At 36.9% G+C, this 19,850-nt stretch overlaps 2 protein-coding genes across 2 annotated transcripts in view; both read right to left on the reverse strand.

The window, feature by feature from the left end:
• The window catches only part of slc25a21 (solute carrier family 25 member 21), a 189,870-nt gene extending 180,877 nt beyond the window's left edge, over window positions 1-8,993 (reverse strand). The window contains exons 1-2 of the mRNA XM_041812631.1: window positions 8,888-8,993; window positions 8,695-8,786 (exon numbers count right to left, since the gene is read on the reverse strand). Coding sequence (XP_041668565.1) covers window positions 8,695-8,764 — 70 coding nt within the window. The 5' untranslated portion in view covers window positions 8,765-8,786; window positions 8,888-8,993. The remainder of the gene's footprint in view (window positions 1-8,694; window positions 8,787-8,887) is intronic.
• A 5,242-nt stretch (window positions 8,994-14,235) lies between these two features.
• plekhh1 (pleckstrin homology domain containing, family H (with MyTH4 domain) member 1) overlaps window positions 14,236-19,850 on the reverse strand; it is a 50,407-nt gene continuing 44,792 nt past the window's right edge. The window contains exon 30 of the mRNA XM_041813145.1: window positions 14,236-16,643. Within this exon, the coding sequence (XP_041669079.1) occupies window positions 16,488-16,643 (156 nt within the window). The 3' untranslated portion in view covers window positions 14,236-16,487. The remainder of the gene's footprint in view (window positions 16,644-19,850) is intronic.

The following is a 19,850-nucleotide window of genomic DNA, read 5'->3' on the forward strand; positions in this document are numbered from 1 at the left end:
ATATATCTCTCGTTGTAGAGGATGCCATTAATGTTCTATCTTTGATAGACACTGTTTGTTACCTGGAGTATTGGAACCAGAACACTTCAAACCACCAAATGCACAAGCTTTTAACATTTACTTCTCACACTGTGGGAATTTTGGAGCAGTAAAGAGATAGCATCAAATTAGATATCTAAAGAGAGGATTGAGTGGCTGTAATAGTTAGCACTGTGTCATATTACTAGTGCCTTTAACATGGAGCACAATGCTAATCTTAATACAAGAATCAAAACAGGAGCACAATCAACCTAAATAATCAATAATATAGAGCAACTTTAACAATCAGGAACAGCTAAAAGAGTGGCACAAGATTTAAAACATCCATGTAAACAGTCTTATCTTTACAAAAGGCACAAGACAGCAAGCTAAAGAGAGCTAGCGTACTTGAGGAGTTGTATAATTAACAATTAACATGTTTTGGATGTGGCATGTAGCACAGTCCACAACTACAAAAAACATCTGCGGGTAGACTCAGGGAGGAGAACACAGAGTTGGCACATTTCCACTTATTTGTACTGATTGTGGTTGAAAAGATCAGTTAAACTTGTCAGTGTAAACATTTTAAATTAGTTCAAGTGAATTATCACATCCAAGTGTCATTCATACACATTCTAAACCCAAAGACAATCGTCTACTTTTCTAAAACTCTTAAGATCCTGTGAAGTCATAGATTGAAACAAACTGCAGCTTTGGTAAACGTTGTGAGCAACAACACCACCACCAGGACTTAAAACATCATGAAAGAGTTTAGTGCTCCTTATTGTCGACAGCTGTTGGCATTCTCAGCTTTACAAGGAAAAACATTATGCTTCATTATGCATGGTATTCCTCACAGTCTGTCTGTTTGATAACTTTTCTTTATACTTATTTACAAACAGGTGAGATAAAACGAGCTGCACGTGTGCACGTCAAACTCCCATTAACATTTAAGGCTTGACTGCAACACTGGCACTCCTCAACGACACAGCTACAGAGCACAATGTCAGAGCTAAGGATGCACAGATGCATCAGTTTAACATCTGCTATCAGCAAATAATGTGGCATGAACACATATCAGTAGTCAATATTTATCTGCTTGTCCAATCAATTTAATACCAGCATCTAGTACAGCTAACTACTGAGTCTGAAAGAGATTTTTCCTGGGCAGAAGAAGTTACCAACTGGACAAATTCTGATTTGTTTTCATGTTGAGCACAAGAAGACATGTTGGCATAGGAAGAGTTAAATCAAAAAGGTGATGAAAAATCCTCTGTTATCAGCCCAACTTTTTGCAATGGGTGCACCTCTACTAAAACCCTTCAGTAATCTGGGAACGGATGTTAGTGATTTTGGTGAAGCCTGTGGTTAGAATTCAATGATTTCCAGGAAAGACTTCCTTTTCCATGTCTGCATCTTAAATATTTTGGTCCTTAACGTCATGAAGGAGCGCCTGTTCATCTGTAGAGTCTCAGTTCAACAGCAGACACTGGCCTTTCTCGACCTGTTCCCCCTTATGATCATAGTGAGGCTGAGCAATTTATCAAAATTTTGATTAAATTACAATATGGTCAGAAACTTTCAACTCAAAGAAGGTGCAATATTCATCTGACCTTAAATAGGTGCCAAAATACCAGCTTATTATTTTTTTTGCAGCTGCAGCAGAGATGCGATGCTCTACACACCATGCAAAAAATCATGCTTTCCTTATTTTTGTAGATGTTTGATGACATAAAAATGCTTCTTCTTTCAATACAACAATCGATATCATGTTTGCAATTCAAAAATATCCCAATAGGATCATTTATCAAAATTCATTTAGCCCTACTCTATTTATTCTGACTCCGTTTTGCACTCTTGTGGAGGGACCACCACATTCAGTGTGGTCAAAAACCTCAGGGAGAGTGGGAGTTTGTGGTAAAACCATCCAGCATTTAAAGTTCTGCGTTATCACCCATGCAAATATGCATATGCAAGTTTAAGTAGTATCATAAGTATGCGGAAATCAAAACTGTTTGACATTGAAGTGTGGTTTGTCTGCAAGGACTTGCAAAACAATAAGTATCTGATAACATTAGATTAAATGATAATATGACAACTAATGACACTACTATGCCACTTGCTCTTTGCATTGTGCCAGAATTGTAATCAGTCTAAGGTTGTTTATGTGGATAAGTTGTTGATTGAGTAACATCAGATGATGGTTATATGATGCTCCTGTTTTTGAGGAAGTGTGAGAAGGTCGTCCCAAAGCCTGCTGCTGTATTTAAACTCTGGGGGAACTACAGTCATGATGTCAGTTTGAGTTCACTCCATACCAGAGTGTGAGTGAAGAGGGGGCAGTTTGAGAAAGGACCTGGAAGTTATACAGCAGATTCATTCTCTGGCTCACTGCTACAGTGAGGCTGAAATAGAAGCAGAATTTCTTATGATTTACTCACAATCATTTGGAATTAGGTTTCTTAGAATAACATCATGATGCAGATCTCTAAAAGGAAACCAGAGAGAAAGATCTGCCCCCAAGAGCAGAAGGGAAAAAACATTGCAACATTCCTCATCTGTCTTTAAAAAGACCACATTGAGCAATTTGGGCTCAAGTTGAAAAGTTTGATCTCTATTGAATTGCACTTCCATGCAGATATCTGTTCATCAAGGTCTCAGATCATTGTTAGATTAGCACTAATTGCAACTGGTATGTTATTAGATCAGATACTGTGCACCTTGTTGTTGCTGTCCACATGCACTGTTTCTCCTGTACACACCAAAGCCTGCTGGGATCTGTCAGTAGAGCTTGGACTACAAATGCACTACAAACCAGAACACTTCCCTTCATGACATCCAGACCCCTCAGAGTTACACAGAATATGACCAGTCACCATGGTTGAGAGGCAGAGCAACTTAAGGTGCTGTTTAATAACTCAACAAACTACTAAAACATACACAAGAGTCAAAATTAGGGACTGTGCCAGATCATGACTGAACAATCATGAAATCAGGGAGACAGGAATAAAGACAAAAACATCTGAGAAATGAACCCTAGCATGATTTTGTGTGCTAAATTTGGAATGTAGTTATGCTCTGACTGTTTTTACTGAGAAACCACAGCATTTGAATGCACCACAATTATTCAGCAAATTCACCCACACAACCACGATGCAGCAATGCAGGGTTACAAGAAAAGGGCTACATTTCAAAGCAGTTCTTTATAAAGGGTCAATGGTTACATATTCTTAATCATTCACTATCTCTACTCAGCAAAAAACTCAAACCAGGAACTTCTGAAATCTCCAGAACTCCTGACATTAGCACAAAGATTTAACTGACAACTGCAGAGGTCTAAGGTGTGAGGCAGGTTTCTATCCCTCTGCTTTCATTTCAACCAAAATGACAAATTCTTTAAATCAGAAACACTTCAGAGAACATCTTATACTCAAAGAGGAAGACAATTATTAACCTTTAGCTATGCACGCTCCAAAAAAAAAATCATTTAACTTTAAATGCAATCAACATCCTTCTATGTAGGAGTGTCAAACTCACTCACTGCAGGGGCCGGATTCTGAATTTGGGTCTAACCTGAGGGCCTAACAGGGTCAATATTTAACCACCCTCAACCTAAATGATTGTGAGATTATAAGGTCAACATTACAAACTCAAATCTGAGATAAAAAAGTCGAACTTGTAAGTTTTAAAGGTAAAAACATGACATTTAAAGTCAAAATAATGTTTTTAAAAGGCAAAATATGAGAAAGAATACTGAAACCGTGATTTTTAACAGTCAAAAAATGAGATATAAGTCAAAATCATGAGTTTTAAAGGTCCAAATATGACATAAAATTTGCAGCTCATGAGTTTTAAAAGTCAAGATATGACATAAAATTTTAAACTCATGAGTTTAAAGGGTAAAAAAATAGATAAAAATCAAAGTTAGGAGTTGAAATAGTCAGCAAAGCTGAGATAAAATTCAAAATCATGATATTTAACAATCAAAATGTGAGATAAACACCAAAATCGTGAGTTTAAAATGTCAAAATATGAGATTAAATTTCAAATTCATGAGTTTTAAAAGTCAAAATAAGAAATAACATAAAAAAAATCACAAGATTTAAAGATAAATATCCGAGATAAAAGTCAAAGTTAGGAGTTGAAAAGGTTAAAATATGAAATAAATTGTGAAAACCATAACTTTTAGTCATGGGCGATGCAAATGATGTTCCTGACTTTTTATCAATGTTTTTTTTTACTGTTTACTTTTTCTTATTTTTATGACTCAACAAGGACATTATAAATAATCAAGGTTAAGTTTACATTTTTATACTGGAGGAAATCTGCAGACCTCACACTGGTGGGCCAGTTCTAATAAAAATATCATATGATCCGGCAGGCCGGGTATAACTGCACCACGGGTCGGATTTGGTCCCCGGGCCTTGAGTTTGACACCCCTGTTCTACTGTCAACATGTCCAGAAAGACTGCTGCAATTTTTTTAGGGCAGACAGACAAAAAAACAATCAAATTAACATTCAAATCATACCAGCTAAATCCAAATTATTGTTACTCTCAGCATGACACATCTGTTTCATATATCTTTTGCATGGATATGATTTGCCTGATGACAGCCATGGAGGCTGATAAACCCATCTGCTTTGCAACATTAGGAAACGGCATGTTACTGATTCAAAGACAAATATTTCACAATAATGTCTGGGTTGGGTGTTGTTTGACGAGCATTGTGTGACTCAACAATTTCATTATTATTGCAACATGCAACGGTTATTGGAAAGGAGGTGTTATTCTTGCAGTGTTACTTAGGGCGTAGTTAGGACTAAGAGTTTAAAACGTGCACAAGTCTAAAGGATAAAAGTTTTATATTAGCTTGCATTGTAGCATCCTGGTATTTGTATCAAACTGGCAAAAGGTTATTTCACAGTGTTAGAATAATGTAATAATAATAACTAACAAACAAACTAACTAACTAACCAGCATACCCTTGTTTTCATGATGTTGTTTGTTTTCTTTCTGCTAATATATCCTATCATACTATATTGCAGTGGTTTTCAATCTGTCTTTGCCCAAGGCACACCAACGCTCAAGGCAAAATTTCAAGGCACACCACAACCATATCTTTACAAAATAGCCTCTTCTGTGTTACACTAAATCGGGCATATAGTGATAGTTCAGGGAGACCATAAAGTCAGGCGCTGCCATATAATTGAGCTCAGCTGATCTAACAAAAATCATCAGCTGATGGCAAGCTGATGCACTCTAGGCAGGCTACTGGTAAACTGACTCATGCTGCCATATCTAAAGCCTGTTTACGCCTTGCTGCTCCCCCAGCCAGCTGCTTTTTACAACCCTCCTCCACCCCAGCTCCTCCTTTATTCTACGTCTAACTTCATCTGTGTGATTCTGTTGTCATTTGTTCTTCTGTTTCTGTTATTGTATAATCATAGCAATTACATGTGGCGGTACAAATTCCTATGGCACACCAAGAATTGGTTCAAGGCACACCAGTGTACCTTACCACACCATTTGAGAACCACTGCTATAGTGTATTAGGCTCAATGTATGTGCTTCTATGATCTTTCTCATTCTTTTTCCGCACAGTTCTTTAGATTCAGTTGTTCATCTATATTTTTCATATTCATATAATATATTAGTTGTTTACTTGCGCTTTTTCAAATCATTACGTTTAATTTTTACATAAGTATATTTTGGGGAGTATTGTACGTAACTACATTTCAAAAAGCAATAAATACTGAGTAGATATAATAAACACTAAAAGCAAAAATAAGGAGGTCTAAGCTTTTTGCCAACAAGAAAATGACCCGTAGTTTGACTTTGACAACACATGACAGACAGTAGCACAAAGAGTGAGAATGATCCCACATTTGGGAGCTGTTGTATTTTACTATAGGTTAAGTCACACCTTATAATACACAACTTGAGTGAAAATTTATATTTTCCTGCAGTTATTGCACATTAAAGAAAGGTCATCTTTCACTGTACAGTCCCTTGGGTTTCAGAAGTAGCTACTCAATACTTTAAGTAAACTTTAAATGACCGTTTACTTTTACTTGAGTGGATTTATAGATCAGCATGTTTACTTCTACTTAAGTTTTTCCTCTTCTGCTACTAACACATGCAAAAATGCCTTTGTGGTGCATGTACACTAGTGTTGTAGTTGAAAATGTGACCGTGCTACCTGGCGACTTTCAGCAGAAAGCGGCTGTGACTGTCGTAGTAGTAGTAAAACACGGATGTTGACTAAAAAAGTGCCCCTGCAAATCTCGATCATTAATTTTCATTATCTAAATATATTTGAGTGTATATTTAACATTATGAATATAGAAAAGAGAAGCATTTGTTTGAGCACCTAGCGCTTTTACTACTGTCGCATTTGGCCGCCAAACACCAATTAACACGGTCACTCTTGAAAGCGTAACACCGTCACCGACGTCTTCAAAATTAGCTTAACAGCATATTCTATGAGGTCACTAATTTTTTCTACAGCCAATCAAAATGTCGATTCAATAGTGTACACTTGGTTTACTAAAAACATTACACTTTTAAAATTCATGTTATGACTTGTTTTCACAGATTAAAACATCCCTGTATAAATCTCGAGGCTAACCCTTGTCAGACATGTTGCTGACATTATGCTAATCATATCAAAGCAGCGTCTCCGTAAACATGCCAGCTTCCCGGGCTTTAACAGTATTATACAGAAAACATTAACTCACCGGGTAGAAGGTAATGTTTTGGCGACGTAGGTGAAGAACAAAACCGATGTCAGCCGAGTTCACAGTTTCAAAACATGTTTTCTTCGACTACAGAGGAGGTGACAGTAAATTAAAAACCCAAACAGACATTTAAATATGGCGCCGAATATCTTCCTCGATTATCAACTGGGAAACTGCAAAGCCGCAGTGTGCTCACTGCTGCCACCAGTGGCCAAATTCCGTACTTACTTAAGAGCGACCTTATTCATTTCAACTCTAGGTGGCAGCAGTGAGCACTCTGCTGAAGTCACAGGACCCTTCAATCACTACCCGGATCAAACTGGTTTACAGGTTTATTATTCAGCAAAAAGACTAAAATAGAGTTGTGAGATACGTCCTACATATACTAAACTACTTTACTGAGATTTTTCCCAAGTTAAGGAGACTGAAGTTGTCATCTTATCGACCTATTAACAACTTATTTATTAACATTAAACTTATTAACATTAATTTCAGAGAGAAAATAGATTTCCTGTTCTCCACTTTTTAATTAAAGCCCTTTCACTTATTATCAAATATGATATTAAACAAACTAAGCCATAATTGTCACTGACTTGGATGTGCAGGTGATTCCAGCTTACAGGTCACAAAAAATCTCAAATCAACTATATTAAAACTTTAGAATAATGTGGTAAAAATCTAATTTGCAAAGCCTTCCCGAGCCTTTATTCTTTGACTATGGATCTGTTCACACAGCCACAATCATGAGGAAGACATCTCATATGACTACTGTTTGGAGAACAATCATCGACACCGTCAAGAGAGCAAGCCACAGAAGGTCACTGCTGAAAGGACAGGCTGTTCTCAGAGGTTCTATCTGAACATATTCACGGAAAATGACTGTGTTTCTGGTCTCCACAGTCAGTGATGGTTTGGGGTGCCATGTTATCTGTTGATCCACAGAGTCAACACTGTCAGCTGTCTACCAGGAGATAAGAGTCCTTCATGCCTCCATCTGCTGAGAAGCTTTATGGAGATACTGATTTCTTTGTCACCTGCCCAAAGTGAAGCCAAAACTACCAGAAACTAGTTTACTGACCATGGTGTATTTTTGGTCTTTACTGCACTATAGCCACTCAGTATTAGTTCGTTTCATACACCCTTGCTTATATTTTTATTTCCCATTGTAATCTTGGTATTATTTTCCCTACAACCATTATTATCTCTCATTTTTATTCTAATTTTACAGCTTGGTTCACATTTTTAACTACTGATATTGGTCAAATCTCTGAGAGCTGTATTTAAAAAACATCTGTTTATATTTTGCTCATATACATACAAAGACTTTATAAATATTTTGAACTTTTTTATTCTTAAATACATTTTATATATCCTTAATAGTGATTTTTGAAAGACCTTTGCCTGAGTTGTTCTGTCTACTGACTCCTGTTTCTGCTCCTTATTCTTTAATAAGTGCCTTGAATTCCCCCCTGGGGACAAATAACGTGTGTTAAATGAACTGAATGTTTTTTAATGGTAAATACAACTCAGAAAAAGCATAGACTGAATGACATTCCTGTTCGGCCACAAACAGCTGTGCGCATGCGCAGCAGCAGCTTTCCTTACCCAGGGGCGCTTCCGTGTTCAGAGTGAGAGGATCTCACACGTGAGAAAGGAGAGAGCTATCTTGGTGACACATGCAACATCTTTGGCTTATGTGCTCAGACCGACGCGCTGCTGGATGAATGTTCGTTATTAGTCGTTAATTCTCCTTAATACTCGTTTCTCTGGTCGTGGAGCTCTGGCTGGGTTTGTCTCGGACTCGTGGGAAACTATCTGAATGAGGCGTTACCTGGTTTACCCTAACACTTTAACCGTGTCGTAAAATTTAGCTGAGAGCTCTTTAAAACTAATGTGTAATAGGTTAGAAGTTAAAATAAAACAAAAGTTGGACTCACCGGCGGATCCTCCGGCTATAATCTGATGCGAAGCCTCTCTAAGCATGCTCCGTGGCTTTGTGGCTGTCATGTTGACTGTTTCAGGTTCCCTACTAAAGTTAACACAGAGCAGCAGACCGTTAGAGGAGTGAACTTTAAAAGCAGCCCAGCTTTAATTCACTATCAGCATGTAAACAGTCAGACAGCAGCCAACCTGTGCTGTTCCTGCTGGTCTCCGAAGCTGTCCGCTGGTCTCTGCTGGTGTCTCGTCTCGTCTCCCCGGCTTCTCCTCAGGCAGCCCACGCTGGTGAAGGCGCAGTGTTAGCTCTCCGTGTGCTCACTCAGGCTAAGCTAGGCTAGGCTAATATGGAATCAATTACCAGCGGAGAACTGCTTGTTCTCCTCACCCTCCCATTACCCAGAGCCACGAACTGTTGGAATATTGTAAACAAAAAAACATGAACTCTGACCCCTGCCATTAGTCAATACAGCAAACAATCACATAATGAGCACAAAGGTCATTTTATTTTCTTAAATATGTATTTTGAGTTAAACTTTGACCTTATCCACACTCATGTCTACTGAACAGCTCTTTCACTGTGACAGGATTTTGCAGCTTTTAGGGAGACAAAAAAGAAAAGGGTTCAATTTCCATTGTATTTAAAACAAAGTCAACTATTTATCTATGGAGGATCATTCATAGTGCTTAGCAGAGTTAAGAAAAAAAAATAAAATTATGATCAATAACAGACATGCAACTAGCAAAACTAGGACTTTAAATTTAAAGCATAAAAATATCTGATCTAAAGCAGAGCTCATCATCCAAGAGATGAGTCAATTCTGAAGCTGTTAGGAGGGGGAAAAGATGTTTTATAGGGTGTCCTTTGTCAGCCATTATTAGTAAATATGATGTATTTTAAGAACATACTAATCAGTACATTCCTGATTAAATCTGCACTTTTCTGTGCCAACTTTCCATCAGTTTCTTTGAGAGTGCAGTTTTCCCTGACTAAGAATCAAAACAAAACCAATCAGGATGCAGCAAATCAGCCTAATCAGTCTAATATAAAATATGAAGAGGCTTCAAACTTAGAAAGATTGAAAAAATGAATGAAAATGAAAATATAAAATAAAATCACAAATGTTTGTGCAATGGTGCTAAAAAGGAGAAACTGTAAAGATGTGCAGGTTCACTGGTGATTGGGTTATAGTGCAGTTTTCTAAAGGATTATACACACACAGTGTGCAGTTATAAACAGAAGAGATCAAATCTGGTGTGCTTTAATATGACTCATAGAGTCTGTTCAAACCCTGACTGAGAATAGATGCAGCAAATAAGCCTAAGACCCAGTGATGGACAAACATGGCAGCCCCAGAAATATGTCTTTAAAACTTTTAAATAGCCCCCTTGCTGCAGTGTAGACAAGAGAGATCGATCTCACTGTTAATGTGTAAAATTTACTTACATTTTGAAAGAAAATACTAATTATAATACAATATAGTACAGTAACTCCAACCCCCAAAAGCATCTGCAAAGAAAAATTTAGCTCATGTAGAAATGTAGCTGCTGACCCCTGACCTAAAGCACTGGTTCCCAACACTGGGTCCAGTAATGCTCATCTAGAAGATGAAAAAATGTGGCCTGCTCACTAGTAATATATGATATTGGTGTACCTCTGATTACAAGTATTTAAAAGAATAAGCTTCAACAACCATATGAATATCAGACTTAATCATTTTTCATGTTTTTACCAGTGGCCAAATTGAAAGAAAAATCTCCTCTGGGAGACTGGAACTCTCATGTTTTCAAGACATCTCTCTTCTTCTTCTTCAGAGGTCAAATGTATAAAACCCCATAGTGAGAATGTCACTAACAGAGATCAGGATCAATGGAACATCTCAGCCAGTTTCATTCTTACTCATGTCCTAAAACATGCTGTTCTACTTTGACATGTGACCCTGTTTTAAAACTGATTTTTAGGAGGCCTTTATTTAAAGCAGGCTAAGATACATCACAACAGGAGGTGGAAAAAACAGTTAACAGGATGATTACAGGGGCCCCTCCACCACAGTAAAACATTACAAGACTAAACTTATGTAAGAGGTTAAGAGCCTGCATGTTGAACTGTGGTCTGTCAGAGGAATGAGGAGAAGTTACAGTGAGGAATGGACAATGATCTAAAAACTAAAATAAGAAAGTTTATCTCTGTATTTAGAATCAGAATCAGGATTTATTACCAAGTACATTTTCGCATACTAGGATGCTGACCTGGTGTTCTGTTTAAAACAAATAGCATACAGGGAGAATAAAATATTAAGAGACTAGAAACTGAAAAAGATTATTATAGAAAAACACAGCAACAAAATGAAAATATAAACATCACAAAAGCGTACAAAAGGAGAAACCATACAGATGTCCAGGTTCACTGGTGATTAGGTTATAGAGCAGTTTTCTAAAGGAGTGTAACTCACACTTACCAATAGAAGAGATCAAATCTGATGTGATTTAATGACTCATAGAGTCTGCTTAAGCATGTATTATTCTGTCTGCTGGTTCTGAGGTTCACTGAGGGTCGGGGGGGGGGGTCAGATTACTGTACTGTTCATGGTACAGAAGGGAGGGCCTCAAAAAGTCCATGACCAGTTAGAGAAGGTTTTGCTGCAAATTTCCCTGCATGCCACAACTCCCAGAGGTGAACAGGTCCACTCAGAGTCCCAGAAGTGTATGGGTCTCCTCTGAGTCCTGGAGGTATACAGGTCTCCTCATAGTCTTGGAGAAGTACAGGTCTACTCAGAATCCCATGAGTGTATGGGTGTCAACTGAGTCCTAAAGAGGTACAGATTTCCTCAGAGTCCTGAGGGGTATACATGTCTCCTCAGAGTCCTGGAGGAGGTCAGGTCTCTGCAGAGACCTGTAGGTGTACAGGTCTCCTCAGAGTCCTGGAGGTGTACAGGTCTATTCAGAGTCCTGGAGGTGTACAGGTCTCATCAGAGTCCTAGGGGAGTACAGTAATGGAGGATTTGATGACGGTGGTGTAGAAATGCACCATCTCCGACTTTGCCTGGTTGAAATTCTTCAGCTGCCGCAGGAAGTACATCCTCTGCTGGGCTTTTCTGACGAGGGAGATGATATCAGTTTAGCTCCCTCTTGAGGTCCTGGGTGATGGAGGTCCTCAGGCTGCAGAAAGAGCCCACAGTGAAAACTGGGGAGTCACAGATGGTTATGGGGGCAGCATTTTTCCTGAAGTCTACGACCATCTCCACTGTCTTCAGAGCACTGAGCTCCAGGTTGTTCTGGCTGCTCCAGGTCACCAGATGGTTCACCAGTAGGCGGACTCATCCCCACCAGAGATGAGTCCAGTGAGGATCGTTGTCACCTGCCCTGCTGACAAACTTTGACTGTAGTCAAATAGAGTATCTGTATTTTCCACTACTTAGCTTGTTGGACATTTTAAACCTCACACAGACATGTGACAGCTGAAAGGGCTGACGACAAAATAAACACATGCTATGCTAATATGATGACACAGATGGCTCTATTTATTCACCCAGTCATGTCTAAACTCAACTCCACACTGAGAAACTACAATACTATCATGGTCTTGTGTGTATTTGTCAATAATAACTATGTAATAACTATTCTGACCTCAATGATACCAGATATGCTGACACTTTTTCTTGAAGCATTGCACTAATAATTTTGCTGTCTGAGAATTATCTGATTAAATGCAGACACTGCAACCAATCAGAATAAAGTATCCGTTTAAAGAATGTTGTTATTGCAACACTATCAAGTATGAAATAAAATCTGTTTGCAGCCTTAAAAATGTATTACAATCATAAATGTCCAAATTTAAAGATGAAATAATGAAACATTTTTTAATAAGCAAACATATACCTGGACTAAGAACACGGTGTTTTTATGATTCTACACACCCTGTTACAGTTAAATTTAGCATTCTAACTCCTGCCTCTGTCATAATTCATGTTGCGTACATAAAAACACAGCCAGCCTGTAAAAACCATTCTGGATCTACAAAAATACAAGCTAAATGCGCTCTAATTCATCAGCACTGGAATATTTAACTCTAAATTCAATCTGATTTATAAAGTCACGCTGCAGCATGGAAAACTACAGAAGTTATTTTCTTATTTGATGAGCGATGAAGGCATGCAGAAATTCAGCAGCGAGCCTTATAATGAGCCATGGAACAACAAGAGCTTGAGACGAGCTCTTAAAAACATGAATTTACTGCTTCTATTTGGCAGGAAAACGCCATTACCACTCTGACCCCCCCAGATAAGAAAAAGCAGAACCGCTTCAACTCCAGAAGCTTTTAAAAAGTCAAGACTGTGCAGGGCGAAGGCCAGTGTGTACCTTTAGGATTTGTTGAATGAGAGAAGACATTTTTCAGGATCATGGTGTGAAGAAGCAGCGTTAGTGTTTGTGCAGAGGATATGACATTGACTGCTTTTGCTTGAACAGTTTTTTGATGCGTATATGTTAAAAAATGTCAATATAAAACATGACAATTGAGAAAAGGCAGGGAATACAATGGTTGTCTTTTCTGAGTTTTTCCAGCTTTGAAGCAGAACTAAACTTTTTCAAAGTGACTTAGAATAAAAATTAAGAGATATAAAAGCAAAAGAAGGGACACAATTTAAACTTAGAGGGATCAATGTGGAAGAAACTTTTCAACACATAAATAAGAATCTATAATAACATATATCCTAAACTACTCTTAAAAAGTAAAGCAGCATTAAGAAGTACTGTTTTGTAGAGGTGTACACTCAGTAGTCATAGTTTTACACTTCTAGATTCTTAAAAGATTAAATGGCTTTAATATAAGACAAGAATCCCTTCTGGATCGCCACTGTAATATCCTCCAATCGTACAAGCGCTTGAGCTTTGAAAATGTTAAATAATGTAAATTGCCTGTCTGACATATAAAGTCCTACATGGGCTAGCACTGCCTCCACTGAACAATCAGAGAGTCTTCGATCAGACTGACCACTGTTTGAGAGTACTAAGAGATGATCCACCTTTGGTCTAAATGACACATCTTTAAAGGGAGCACAGTTTACCACACTAAGTCAGGGAACACTCCAGCTTTAAAAGTTTTAAGGGCCATCTGAAAGCGTGGCTCAGGACAAACCAGAATTGTGATCATGTTTAAATATTTCATTATCTCTATGCATACATACTGACATATAATTATATACATCTTCTGTGCAGTTACATACATAGATACACTCATGAATGCTATCCCTGTGCAATAATGCATGCATAAACACATCTGTATGTTAATTCATTATCATTTGCAATACACAACTGATGTCTCTTGGTGTTGTCTGATTTTAGGTATTTTTTGTTTTATTATGTGCATGCTTGATACACACTTTTATATGTAAACCATCAAGCTGCCAGGGTGGAAACTGATGGAAATGAGCATGGCTGCATTCTGGCACATTAACATACCGTTCATGGTCCCCTGTGATAAATAAATAAATAAATAAATGAATGAATGAATGAATATCCAACATCACAGATAAAACCAGACTGTACCGTTTATTTAGGAGCACACATACAGGCAACACAAAAAGACACAACCTCTCAAACATCCTAACACATAACCTCTTAAATTACTCTGCTACAGAAAGAAAAATTAATGTTTTTTTCACTGGTGGAAAACCATCTAAGGTAAGAAAAGAAGTCTGACAGGAAATAAATAACTAGTATGGACAGGAGAGAGACAGTGGTTTGATCCAAAATTATTCAAGTCATATAAACAAACTAGAAGCTCTTCAGCTTGTCTTGTTCTTGGTAGTTTTTCCATTTATTTGTTTGTTATTTATAAAAAAAAGGTTGATGTATATGCAGCATTTATTTAAAGAAATTTACACTAATTTTACAGGTGAATTTTTACCCAGGTCTTATGGTCAGGGGGTCTTTTGGTCTTTGGTCTTGGGATTCACGGTTCTGAAACGGATAATAAAATAGTAAAAATGTGCAGTTGTTTCTTTTTTTTTTTTTACGTCAAATTAAAAAAATCGAGTTATAGCACAAAGTAATTTTACTTTTCATGGTCTATTAAAGATGAGCAAAAGCTTTAAAGTTGTTTAAATTCCATTTTCCATTTTGAAAATCAAAACAGACTGAGCTTTTATTTTGAAAATCACAGAGAAAAAAATGGTCAAAAATGGTCATGCAGATCTACCATTGCTGTTTGACTAATGTAGACATAAATATTTCTGAAAAAGGCTAAACTGGCTCTGTAGGTGTCTTTTTACTGTCTGAAGTGGCAGAGAACCACACAGAGCTCAATGTCAGAGACAACCCTGATATTCTCTTCTTATTATTATTATTTTTATTACTATTATGATTATTATTACAGGAGAACAGTTCTAGAGATGTTTTATTAACAATTAAGATCCTCTGACTTTTTGTTGTTTGTGTTCTAATTATTTGATTTTCCCCCTTTTTTTAAATGGAACATGAAAAACCAAACTTTTCTCAATGTTTTCTTTAAATGTTTTCAACCATGAAAAATAAAGTCAGTTTAGGATTTATAATTCAAAACTGAAATTAATTTAGTTTTGTGTGAACCCAAAAACCAGCCAGTACCGATACTTGAGCTTAGCATTAACATCTTTACGTACCCTTGTTTCCCTCCATACCTCAGATTCTGTATGTTTATAGGAAGTTTGGGCCACTATTCAGACTCCTCACTTTAATTTGGCCTTCTCTGGCCTACATATGTAAGCTAAATATGAATATCTTTATTAAGCACAATAGAAATTGATTACAAAGGTTCTTTAAATATTAGCCTAATGCTCTTTTAATGAGTACTTCTATTGCTAGAACCATGATTGGTTCCAGCTATCAAGGGTGTATTTGTGTGTTCCTACAATATTAAATCTGTTATTGTTTCCCTAGTTGGGCTCCAAAATCTACAATAGACCTTTTCTTCTATTTTCAATGACTTGATAAAATAACTCTTAGATTTACTCTATGGTGAGAACAATGGTTAGAAGCATCTCTAAGTTAGAGTTATTAGCAGTTAATTTACTAAAATCTATATAAGTGAAGTATCACGGACCATGACAATCCCTTCTCTTTGCAGCGTACCGTAAACAAACAGAGACTTTTTAGTGAAGCCCAGATCAGACTGAAGGTTTGTGAGGAGACAAGCTGGAACCTTAAACTCTGCTCAGTTCATACCGCTGTCAACAGAGGAGCGACTGCTGTCAGCGGGTGTTTCAACAGACTATTCAGGAGGCTAACCACCATATGCTGTGAGCTTCAGGCCACAAATATCTGGCCTTTAGCTCAGTTCACAATTTCAACCCTTCCCTGAAACACCTAAACCTGGTTTTGTTGTGAATATTTTGGTGTGACCTGGGCTTAGAGGGATCATCCATGGTAAATACACATCACTGTTCCAGTCAGAGGCCTTTATCAGAAGGAAAATCTCTGATTGACTGAGGGGAAAGTCTGAAAAACTGGAAAAACATGTAGATTTGACTATAAGGATCTCTCTGCAGGTGAAAACACATCCTCAGACCACTGCTACAGTTAAAGATGTACTCCAACGTCCAATCAACAGGAACTAGAGCATGATCTTACATCTACATAGAGCAGAGTTCAAATACTCTGTTGTTGCAGAAATAGATAGTCTAAGAAGACTGATCCAGACCTCTCTAAATCTCATCTTCATGTCATAGACTGATCTTCTAGTCCTGGCTCTGTACTGCAGACTAAAGGTCTCTGCTGTCAACAGGCCTCCCTGTACTTTAACAGTCTTCGTCTCTCTTCACAGTAGTGTGGGGCCCTTGGTGGTATAGTTCATAGCAGGAAAGTGTCGGCTGTCTCCCTCCCAGTGGCCGAGTGGCTGCTGGTGCGCTGCAGACGGGAGGTTGGGGTTCCAGTGGTTCATGTAGCTGGCCATGAGCAGAGTCACCTCCAGGATCTGAGACAGGGTCAGAGAGGGAGTAATGGCTTTAACACCGCAATATGATTGTGTTTCATTTGATCACAGGGAGCAGGAGGCCCAGAGTCAAGCTGAGAGACCAAACTGATCTCCTACGGTCCTCTCATTAGCTTCAGCCACAGCAGAAACACAACGCTGGCTAAGAGCTCCAGAGAGACTCAGATCATAAATTATCAGAGAAACAGTCTGTTTCCTCCATTAGTTCTGGTTTTTAAGAACAAGTAAATACCAATCAATCTTTATTTTTTTTTTATCTTTAGAGGATTTTTATAATACCTCCAACACCTACCATATAAATCCATCTCAACCACACTCAGATTCATGTTTCAGCAGCCGATGGTTCAGAGCTACAGTCCCGAAAACCCCCACAGCCACATCTAATATTACTACAAGATTTATATCTAATATTAATACAGTGTTTATATCTAATATTACTACAGTATTTATCTAATATTACTACAGTATTGAAATATGATACTACTACTGTATTTATACCCAATTTTAAAAAAATATTCAGTAAATATAGGCAGATATACATACTGAGGCCAATAATAAATGTTTAAGATGTCATCTGCTGATAACAATATTATATGGATAATTACTAATCACATAAAAATGAATAATCAATAAATGTTGGGTCTTTGTCAATATGATAACAAAGAGTCCAGTCTAGACTGCTTCTTTTGTTTAGTGTCCTGTGATAACATTTATTATGAATCGGTGCTTTGAAGCATGTTCTCCTGTGAATTAATGTACTCTTATATGAATAAATTAGCCTGGAATTTTTTTAGTGTATCAAAAAGTACCTAAACTGACAAGATAACCTTTATTTTGCGCTGGTACTGTTCTTAAGCTTTAAATTTTAAGCTCTACTTTAAGCTAAAAAATTTAAATCATTTGTCCCTTTAACCCTCAGAAGTCCAACGGTATTTTTGCTCTTTTGTTAATACTTTTTTCTTTTGACAATACAAACTATTTAGAAATGCTTACTATGCTCATGTATGGTATCATTTTTTCAGCACAATCAACTATATATATATATATATATATATATATATATATAAACTTTTTAAAGTTTAAGTAACTGCACTGCATGTAAGACCTTAAAAACACAAATAATCGAAATATATTTTTAAAAATGATATTTTAAAAATCTACATATGAAAAATAATGAAGTTGTAATTTTAGGGGTTAGAAATTTAGAAAATGTTGTTAAAGCACAGATAAAAATGGTAAAATTTCACATATCAAGCTAAAAATTGATATTTTTCCATTAAATACATATGTATCTTTAGGTATTCACTAATGTCCACTAATCAATGTCCAAGTAAAAAACATGTACAGAGAATAATAGGGCACTTTTTGTATTTTAAGAGTGTAGGGCAGTGGTTCTCAACTGGTGGGTCGGGACGCAAAAGTGAGTGGCGGAACCCTTTTCAGTGGGTTGCGAATGTCTTCCTGGAAACAAAATTGTGTCAAAAATGTCAATAAAACTCTTTCAAAACAAGCGTTGTTTTTGCCTCTCATCTTTGATTTGTGGCATGTTTTGCATTTTTTAAGTTGAAACTTGGATATTTTTCATAAGATAAATTTGATTGGTCAAAAAAAATCAGAAATTTAGGTTGCAGTTTTTCACTGGGAAGTTGACAGTGGGAAGTGGATTCCCAAACTGTGCAAATCAAACAGAAAGGGAAACTTAAGTGAGCTAGAATCAAAATATATGCAGAAAATACAATTATATACGCACTGGCAATTATCTCCCTTTAGGTCTTCCCTCTGTACACTAGCTAATGAACACAATTATAAAGAGAATTAAATGACATGAACCAGATTTTTACAGGATGAATGATAGACAGTAAAAAAGGAGTTTATTTTTTCTTTTAAAAAAATGACAAAATGACACTATTATGAAAGAATTATCAGTACCAGTGCTGTACTGTAGAGCATTGGTTTTCAACTGGTGGATCGGGACCCAAAAGTGGGTCGGACTGGTTTCAGGAAAAAATGAGAAAAAAGGCAAACTATCTCTGATATTGAAGCCCCAGGCAGACATCTATCCATATACTTTATTTTGCAGGAAAAATATTAAATTCTGATTGTTTTCTTGACATATTTATCCTGTTATCTTGGATTAGAAAAATATCTTCAAGAAAGTTAGTTTTCATACGATAATTAATAAATGTCACCTTAAAAAAAACAACCAAAATGTGTTACGATGGTAAAACTGTGAAATTAAAAGTTTGCATGCATGTCCTCCCAAAGTGTTAGCCGGTCTCTTTGTCCAAATTTCTACATTTCAGTTGAATTAATTTAACTAAAATCAGAAATGTGGGTCCCTACTTCATATCAAAGTAGGCGGTGGGTCCTATTGCTGGATCAGCTGAGAACCACTGCTGTACAGAGCACTGTCATCTATGTGTAAAACTATTTTTTTTATAATTCAAATGATCATATTTCCTGTTGTAATATACATCATCAGCTTAAAATTCAAACTTAGTACACAAAGTGATTGCAATGCCAAATGTGGATTTGTTTTCATGCTATCATGTGACAGAAACAGAGAAAAACAACATGATTGTGGACTCCTCAGGGCTAAAAGATCTATTTGGACCCTCAACCCATTGCTTTAATCCACACATCAAAAATCAGTCTTCAGCCTCTGTATCTATGTAACGTCATTAAAAAAAGTGAATCATGTTTCACATCTACTTCTTAGACTTTATTTCAGTTCAATCATAGATTAGCTATAGCCTACGACCTATACTGAGAGGTTAGCTGAGGGCTAAAGTTGTTTAATCTGAATCTATTTTAAGTTGGAGATGATTTGACACTATGAAATTGGATGTAACTAGAAATATTTTTTCTTTCTTTAAGTTTGGTCATGTTTCTGAGCATCAGTGGTGCTTAGTTGAAGATCCAGCAAATTCGATGCTTAGTAGTGCTTATCAACATTGTATTTTATGCTGACCCCTGTTCTTTAGCAAACCATGCCAACCACTAGCACCTTTAATTGACTTTTAAACAACGTTTCCAGCTGGTAATCCATTACTTTCAGCTGTTACATTTTTATTCCTTACCAAACTAGTTTCCCCTCAGTCTCAATAAAAACAGCTGACCCAGTAGGTAGATTAGTATTTTTCCACTCATATCAGTTCATTCTTCTTTAATCCTGTTTCTAACTGTGAT

This window comes from Cheilinus undulatus, linkage group 18, assembly GCF_018320785.1.
Source record: "Cheilinus undulatus linkage group 18, ASM1832078v1, whole genome shotgun sequence".
Lineage (NCBI taxonomy): Eukaryota > Metazoa > Chordata > Actinopteri > Labriformes > Labridae > Cheilinus > Cheilinus undulatus.